At 50.7% G+C, this 8,834-nt stretch overlaps 1 protein-coding gene across 1 annotated transcript; it reads left to right on the forward strand.

Annotated features, from left to right (window-relative positions):
• The first annotated feature begins 2,493 nt into the window (after positions 1-2,493).
• On the forward strand, positions 2,494-5,834 carry LOC110220230 (leukocyte immunoglobulin-like receptor subfamily A member 5). Its single transcript, XM_078146273.1, has 5 exons — positions 2,494-3,053; positions 3,268-3,303; positions 3,505-3,750; positions 3,821-4,504; positions 5,365-5,834. Exons 1-5 carry the CDS (start codon positions 2,930-2,932, stop codon positions 5,490-5,492), a joined length of 1,218 nt encoding a protein of 405 aa, XP_078002399.1. The 5' UTR covers positions 2,494-2,929; the 3' UTR covers positions 5,493-5,834.
• Positions 5,835-8,834: the final 3,000 nt, after the last annotated feature.

Here is an 8,834-nt window from a genome sequence, read left to right on the forward strand (position 1 = left end):
TCCCTCTCTCTCTCCCTCTCGGAATCTCCCCACCAGCCACGGCTCAAGGACTCATCTCCGCACAGACTCCATCCACGGCACGTACTGCGCCGTGTGTATCCGCACTTGCTCGGCTTACAGCCTCCCGGTGCTTTCGAGGACGGCTCGCTTCCTCCATTGTCTCTGTGTTCCTAGCGCCCAGCGCACCGCCTGGCACAGAGCAGGCGCTGCTGAAGGATGATAATAACAGCTAACATTTACATGGCGCTTTAACGCATGCGGCGCATGATCTATCGCAGCCCTGTGAGGGAGGCGCTATCGCTATCCCCATTTCAGAGAAGAGGACACTGAGGTAGAGGAAGGCCCAGGACTTAAGCCCAGCCCTTCTCTACCCTGTCACCAGGTGCTAACAAGGGCTCCCGAACGTGCACCTCCCCAGTCTCTCCTCTAGTTCCGTGTCGCCGAGCCCCTCCCAGGAATGCCCCCGCTGCGGCTCACCAATACCTCAGATTTAATGCACGTTCCCTTCCAGCTTCCCGATGTCACCCAGGCACCCGACGCTCCAAACCGCACAGACTGATTTCACTCTGCGGTGGAAGAACTCCGGGTTTTCATTAGAGCCCTTGGCCCGGCTCTTCCTGAGAGGCCCTGAGGTAGCCTTAGTTTCTCCAACAGTAAAATGCAGGTGTAGGCTGAAACGGGCTTGAGGTCCCGGTCCTTGCATCCTATTCCCTTCCATTGGTCATTCTAAACTCGTCTCCCTCCTCACTCTGAATCCTCCGGGAGCCCCCCGTGGCCTAAATGTCTGTTGACCGACTAAACATAAGTCGGAAGGCAACAGGACCCATTAACCTTCTCAGGCTCTCCAGTGTTCCAGACTTCCCAGCTATAGCCACGGGCGCCACCGACCTCCCCTCACCACGGCTCACAACCCCGAGAGTCGTCCCCGACTCCTCACTCACTCTAGATGTCCAATCTCTTGTCGTTTATCCCTTCAAAGCATCTCTCACGAAAGTTCCCCTCTATTCTCACAGACTCTCACCTCCCACCTAGACTACTACAAAAGCATTCTAACTGGTCATCCTCCCTCATGTCTCCCCATTCCAGGCGAGCCTCCCCTCAGCCAACAGCGTGGTCTGACTGCGTCATTGCAGCAAACTCCATGGCTCCCCAGGAACCCCAAGATCCAAAAAAGATCCCGTTGGGACTTTACGGCCCTTTACAACGTGGCCCCATCCTACTCCAGCCACTCTCTCGCCTCGGAGTCTTCTTAGCCCTCCCTTTGTCTTCTCCCACGTGCCCATGATCCAGCTACAGTGGCCCTGACACCTGACACTCCCTTCTTAGAGTCTTTTACTGACGCCTTCCTCACCTCTGCCTTCTGGCCTCCGTGGCTTCCTTCTAGACTCACCTCAAATCCACCTCCCACAGCAAGCCTTCAGAGTTATTCACGTGTTGTTTCCTCCATTAGAATGTAAGCTCCTTGAAGGCAGAATCAATGTTTTTACGTCTCTGTATATTCCTGTTGCTTAGCACCATGCCTGGCTCCAAGTAGGTGCTTAATAAATGCTTGTTGGTTAACTGACTGATTTACTCTGTTGCTGTATTGACTCTGACTCTGCCACAAGGGAGGATTTGGGGAGGGGGGTATATAAGGTAAAAATGTAAGAAATATAAAAGTGTATTGCAACAATGTTACAATAATTAGCTCATTTTTAAGGGGGGGGGGGGTAATATAGTAGTCCCTGAGGTTCAGTTGGTTTCTCCCTCCCCAGATTTAGGGAGTTCTTTCAGATGAAAAGTTCCAAGTTCAGTCATAATAGCTCTGGGCCCCCAGTTAGGAAAATTCCTAACACCCAGGCAAAGGTTGCTTCTATGCTTACCCTTACATTTACATCTGTATCTAATTAACTCTTTACCTCTTCGTGGTTGAGGCTAAATTCAGTTTATTGGAAACCACTGGTAACCAAAACAAAAAAAATTGGCAGGGACTATTATAGCAGATTGATACACAGACATCAGGAGAGGAATGGGGAAAGAGGTGACCTTTGCTTAAGACTTCCCCATAGCCTCAATCCTCCTTTCAGAGACCCCTGTGGACGAGATGACTTTGGGATACTGAGGAGGGGCAGCTAGGTGGTTCAGTGGACAGAGCATCGACCCTGGAGTCAGGAGGACCTGAGTTCAAATCTGGCCTCAGATAGACTAGCTGTGTGACCCTGGGCAAGTCACTTAACTGTCTCTGGAAAAACTAAAAGAAGAGATGATGATGATTTTCCCTGATATCTCCCTTCTCAGCTCAGTCCTCCCTCTGCTTTTCAAAGAGGATCTGGAAAGCCAGCCAGGCTGGCCCCAGTCTCTCAAATGCATCTCCTCAGAATCCCACCACTCCCCCCCCCCCCGCCCCCAGGCCACTTCTTCCTTTTAGACGTGCTTGGGGCATGACCCAAGCTCTCTCCCACAATTGCTTGGGTTAATTCAGGGAGGTGTACAGACCCTGCTTCCACTCAGCTGATTGTCTGATTCAATCAGAAAGTGTCCTGGCCTAGTTAAGACATGGATAGTTTCAACCTCACCCTTGCACATTAATTACAGTAGATTGAAGGCTAGGCTGAGGGCAGAGGCAGGATGAGGGAGCAGGTGGAGAATCAGATCAGTAATTATGACACCTTAAAGCCAGCAGTACATGGAGCTCACCGAAGACAACTCTTGTACAGAGGAGAAAGCTGAAGCAGAGAGCCTCAGCATGTAGACAAGACCCGCCCAGCAAGTCCAGAGCAGAGCAGGCTCACAAGCTGGGGCTTCCCAGTCCCTCACTCAGAGCCCCACTCTGGTGGAGCTCAAACAGTCCCTAAGAAGCCACCTCCCAGAGCTCGTCATGCTGCTTCTGCCACCTGACCCTACATCAGGCTGCCCTTGAGCTGGGAAGCCCGGGGGAAGGAGCTGGGAGATGGGGAAACACAGAGCAAGGCTGGCGCTGACCACACCCTGTGCCTCTGCCAGAGATCTGTCCTCCCTCTCCTCAGTGGCTGGGTTCACCATGTCCCCCACTCTCATCAGCCTGGCGTCCTTTGGTGAGTCCTGGGGAAGGGGGATCTCCCAGACAGACGGGCCCTAGAGTCCTGCCTCCCTTCCCTACGTTCACACTTGTTTACAGAGAAGAACCTATTGACTAAAGGATCCATAATGAGTGAAGGGAAGGAGCAGGGCTCTACCCCAGGTCTTCTGTCCCCTTTCTCTCTAAGAAGGGCGTGGTGAGCCACGTCTAATGGGGGTCTTCTCTGACAGGGCTGTGTCTGGGCCTGAGGATCAGGGTTGAGGCAGGTAAGCTCCTTCTTCCTCTCCCCCCTCCCTTTAGTCCTGCTGCCCCTAATCCTGGCTCTGTATTGACTGAGCAGCCGGGGTGCTAGAACACAGGAGCTGATGGGGGGCTGGGGGAGGTTCCTAGCAGGATCCTTCTGGAGGGGAGCCTGGTGATGGGCAGGGGGAGCGGGGCTGGGCTTTCAGACTCTGATTATCTTCCAGGATTCCTCCCTAGACCCTCCCTCTGGGCCGAGCCAGGGCATCTGATACCCTATGGGGATCCAGTGACCCTCTGGTGCAGGGGGCCTCCTGGAGCTCATTGGTACTATCTGAGGAAAGAAGGAAGCTCTAAGCCCAAAATTATGCATACAGCCAGGGGAGAGACCAAGTTCCCCATTCCTTCTGTGACAAGGGACACCGCGGGGACTACTACAGGCCATCTCACTGGTCAGAAGCCAGTGAGCCTCTGAAGCTGGTGGTGACAGGTGAGGCAAGCCCCTCAACCCTGCCTGGGTCTGTGTCTCCCTCACCCACTGAGGGAAGAGAGTGCTGGGGAGAAGCTCCTGGGAACACCATGAAGGTCTCTGGAGAGCAGGAGGAGCCCCAAGGTGGCTCTGTGGAGGGAGCCACGCCCACGTCAGCACCTGGGCCAAAACCCATCTTCCTTGGGCTGGTTACAGCTCCCCCCTGGCCCCTCCTCCTGGAGCCAGATCCAATCTTGGGGCCAGAGAGAATAGGGGCCCCTCAGCTCTGACCTCTGGAGACAGGGTAACCTGGGCTCCCCTGGGGGACAATGGGGGCTCTCCCACCCTATTCATCATCTTCAAGAAAGGAAAGGGAAGGAGAGAGCCAGAGGGACCCCTGGGACCCTCCCTCAGCTCAGGCACAGGCACAGGAACGGAGGGGACCTCTTCTAACTACAGGCTCTCTCCCTCAGGCCTATACAGCAAACCCTCCCTATCAGCTCTGCCCAGCCCTGAGCTGGTCTCAGGACAAAAAGTGACCCTTTGCTGTCAGTCAGAATACAGATTTGACAGTTTCGTTCTGTATAAGGAGGAAGGGAACAATACCCCTCAGCACCGGGAAACTAGAGACCAGGCAGATTTCCCCATCCCTGCTGAGACCGCTGCCTATGGAGGCGCCTACCGATGCTATAGCTTTCACAGTCAGCACCCCCTCCTATGGACAGCCCCCAGTGATCTGCTGGAGCTCAGAGTCATAGGTGAGCAAGCCCCCATCCAGCCCCTGTCCCACTCATCAGCCCCAGTGCACTACTGGCTGGCTCTGCAGGTGCCTTAGTAAATGTTCCTTCCCTTCCCTTGTTCTGCTCCTGGGAGCCCAGAGCCTGAGAGGTTTGTGGCGAGGGAGCCCCTGGGCTCTCCGGGGGCTGGAGAGGTAGGGAAGGGGATGGAGATGGAAGAACATCAGGACATGACGTGAAGAAATTGTGAAGCCCACATGACCCTGCCAGAGACAGAGAGAGGCTGGACCAAGTTGGAAGTGGGGAGCAGGGGTTAAAAGGGGGAGCAGGTAGAAACAAGTTAAAGTACCCCCATCCTCTCTCCCCACTCCTCATCCCATTCCCAAGAGCCACTGGGGATGATCGGCACCCTCAAATTCTCAGCAAGCTGTGGGGACCGGTAGACTCACCAGCTAGTGAGTAATCAGAAACTCTCAGTATAGCAGCGGCGGGTGTCTCACCGACTCTGCCTCCCCCAGTCCTGGCCTGGGGGCACCCTTGCCGTGTCAGGAGGCTCAGGGTTCTGTCCCTGGGGAGGAGAAAAAGCTTGAAGAATAGGGGCATATGTCCCCCATGGAGCCAGGATCAGAGGAAACAGGTGAGAAATATTGGGCACATGAGTGCCCTGGCTGGGGAGGAGGTAATGAGGGCTGGCCCTGAGCAAGGGAGAGGAACAGCTACGGGGGAAAGAAGAGTCAGTTCAGCCTCTCACCTCCTTCCCAGGTCTCCTCACCTCTCACCCACACAGCCGTGCGGAAGATCCCATGCTCTCATCATGAGATGTGTGGAAATAGGAACACCCTATTCCTGTCTCAGTGACAACTTCCTTCCCCCACACGCAGCCCCCCAGGATCACACCACAGGAAATCTCATCCGCCTCAGCCTGGCTGGACTGCTCCTCCTTGTCCTGGGAGTCCTCCTGGCAGAGGCTTGGCACAGCCGGAGGAAGCACCGAGAAGCAGCCCAGTAAGCCCTTGTCTGAGCACTGGGTTCAAATGAGTCGGGAAGGGCGGCTCCACTTGGTGCCTCCAGCTGGATGCCCCTGCAACAGGAATAAGGCGTGATTTACGATCCGTATATTGTCGGCTCTGCTCAGGTCCCTTGCCTCTGCTCCTGTGCCCGACCACACCTTGGAGGACTCTCACCATCCACGTTCCCACCTTTGAACTGGAGAAAATCATGAAACTGTTGACTCAGTCCAGAACACTGTTGTTATTTGGTGGTGTTGTTTTTCTTAAGGTTGCCTCTGTCCAGGAATCTTGTATAATCCTAAAATATTCATGAGATTTTTTTAAAAAAGTAATCAACAACAGAGTGCAAATCTTGTATTCTCTAAACTTCTCAGTCATTTGTATAGCTGTGAAGTCTCATGACAATAGCTTGTTTTACATCTAGAGGCAATATAATGGTTCCTAACTATGAATTACCCTATGACAAACTGATAGATTATATAGAAGCATTTGAGCAGGTCAAGAACTCAAGTTAAGGAGTGTCTAACGGCAAATACTAAACCCCAACCACCTAGACAGTATTTACCTGTTTGTGGTATCCAAGGAAGGGGGGCTTCACAGACCCATAGATACTGACTCAGTAAGTGTAGGAAAGATGGACCCAAGCATGATTCCATGACACCTAGGAAAGACAATGGAAAAGAAGGCCAGTTGCCCTGAGGCGTGAACATTGGCACCAGAAAGAGGTCAGGAAGGCAGATGTTCCTTCTGCTACAGCTGTGGACAAGATGACCACATACAGGCCACGCGGATCTGGGAAGAGAACACAGCATGGATGGTAGAGAAGTTGTGGACTACAGGACCAACTCTAGAAGGGAAAAATGAGACCAGGAAAGGAGAAAGACCCAGCCTCACCAGCCATTCCTGATGGATTGTTTCCCATCACAACTTGTAGGCTGTCATAAAAGGGTGGCAGAAAATTGAGAGCACAGAGCTGTCTTAGACCATGTAGCTCATTCCAGTCATTCCATGAAAACCATTTGAAGTACCTATACAGCCATTTGAAGGTTTTGGCCTTGGAGAGTTGAGTGACAAAATCCATCATTGCCTAGGATACATTGAAGTAACTTTAGAATTGCCTGAGGAGATTGCTGGGTCAACAAGGCAGTGGGTATTCTGGCCCTGGTGCTCCCAGAGCCAACCTGCATGAAGGGAATGACAGCTTTAATTGGAATCAATGTCAGTCTACTGAGCATCCTCACCGGATACTTGAAAACCACACGTTAGGACTTGATCCCTGCATACTTTGACCTTCAATGCAATTTGCACAGAAGTCTATAGAAAAACAGATTCAAGTTGCCACAGAGAAAAACATCAGAGCCCTGGCCTTTTAGCTTCAGAAGTAGATCCAAGGAACTGATTTTGGGGCTCCCCTAGTCCAGGGGAGTTGAGAGAGAAGTTTATCAAGGAGACAAATGTGTTCTCAATGCATGAATAGGGTGTGAGATGTGCCCAAGGAGGGGCATCAAAGAGCCAACCCACTGACTCACAACCATTCCCAGAAAGATCTAGAAAAATTTTTTGTCTGTGATGAATTATCTCAGAAAACATCTCAAGGACCCAATGGCCTCATGGTGGTGGTACCAATGAGGAATGGAAAGGTGCACTTGTATATTAAACCAGAGAGCCAAATGTGGACCAATAGACTATGCCAAGTGTTCATGATGCCCTGGATTGTCTGCTAGGCAGCCAGTGGTTTTCTGTTGTGGATTTGTACAATGGCTCCTACCAGATCTCTAAGGCAGAGGGAGACAAGAAGACTGATTTCATTGCCCAGTTTGAGAGCATTCTTAGAGACATCTCAGGAGTACCTTCTACTTTCCAAAGACCAAGAAGCTGGTTGCAGAAGTGAACATGCAAGTTGGTATACCTTGATGACATGATTATCTTTGAAGAAGACTTTGGAAAGACATGAAGAAAGACTGTTGTTGTTGTAGACATGGTCCGTCCTTCATTCTCAAAAAGGACCATGACATCAGGGAGGTGATGCCATGACATGCAAGTGAATTGGATTGAAGTGAGGGAGGAGCTGTGCCTCACTTTCTCCTCTGGAGCCATCTGGATCCAGTGGCCAGATATGGATCAGGATGACTGAAGATGGCCCAGGATGCAGTGGGAGACCTTGGCCTTTTTAAGCTAAGGTCTTTAACAAAAAGACTGATTAAAGTGTTGGATCAACTCAAGAAAAGATTGCTCAACTCTTCCACTGACAAGGACCAATTCTAAAGAACCTCAAGCATATTGGGTTACACTGTATCTCAACATAGTGTGAACACTGGCCCAGGGGAGGTAGGAACACTTCTGACTTGTCCACACTCAAAGAATCTTCAGGACTTGAGGACTTTTCTAGGATTTAGTGTTTTTTTAATTAATTTATTTCGATTTATCAGCAATCACTTCCATATGCTTTTGAGTTTAAAAAATTTTCCCCCTTCCTCCCCACTACCCTCCCCAAGATGGCGTACAATCTGATATAGGCTCTACATATACAATCCTATTCAACATATTTTCACATTAGTCGTGTTGTAAGGAAGAATTAGAACCAATGGGAGGAACTAGTGGTTTTATTTTTTTAAATGCTCTCACTCAGTCTGAGTGACCTGAGTCAAATATTTAGTATTGAGGAGTCATGGAAGCAAAAAGACAACACACAATTGCCTTAAAACCAACAAAATCCTTCAGAGCCCAATGGAAGACAGAGAGATGTAAACAAGCTTTCAGAGCCCAGAGCAGCTGCCTCCCATGAGCGCCAAAGCCACGTCATGGACCCTCCTCTCTTTTCCCGCCATACTATCTTGCTCAATAATCTCATCGGATCCTCTAAGTTTGAGTATCTCCTCTACACCGATGATGCCCAGATCTCTATCTCCAACCTCATCTCTCCGCTCCAATCTCCAGGCTTACATTACCAGCTGTCTTTCAAAATTCTTGAACTAGAAGCCCTACAGGTATCTCAAGCTCAACACATCAATAATAAAACTCATTATCTGCTCCCCTTCCCAATATCCCTGTTACTGCAGATGGCCCCATCAACCTCTAGTCACTCTGGCTTAAAATGTGAGTGACATCTTAGATTCCTCACATTAGATGGTGTCACCCCCTGTGGGAATATAAGCTCCTTGAGGGCAGGGAATGTCTCACTTTTAGATTTGTGCCATCAGCATTCACCTGGTTACTATCCAACAATCAGTTTGGCACCAGGTCAAGCACAGATATGTTGGGCATTCTATTGCCAAGTCAACACTGGAGCATTCATTAATGACTATTCTTTGACTCCACACATTCAATCACTTTCAAAGTCA

This window comes from Phascolarctos cinereus, unplaced genomic scaffold (assembly GCF_003287225.1).
Source record: "Phascolarctos cinereus isolate Bilbo 61053 unplaced genomic scaffold, phaCin_HiC Scaffold_726;HRSCAF=1367, whole genome shotgun sequence".
Taxonomy (NCBI): Eukaryota; Metazoa; Chordata; class Mammalia; order Diprotodontia; family Phascolarctidae; genus Phascolarctos; species Phascolarctos cinereus.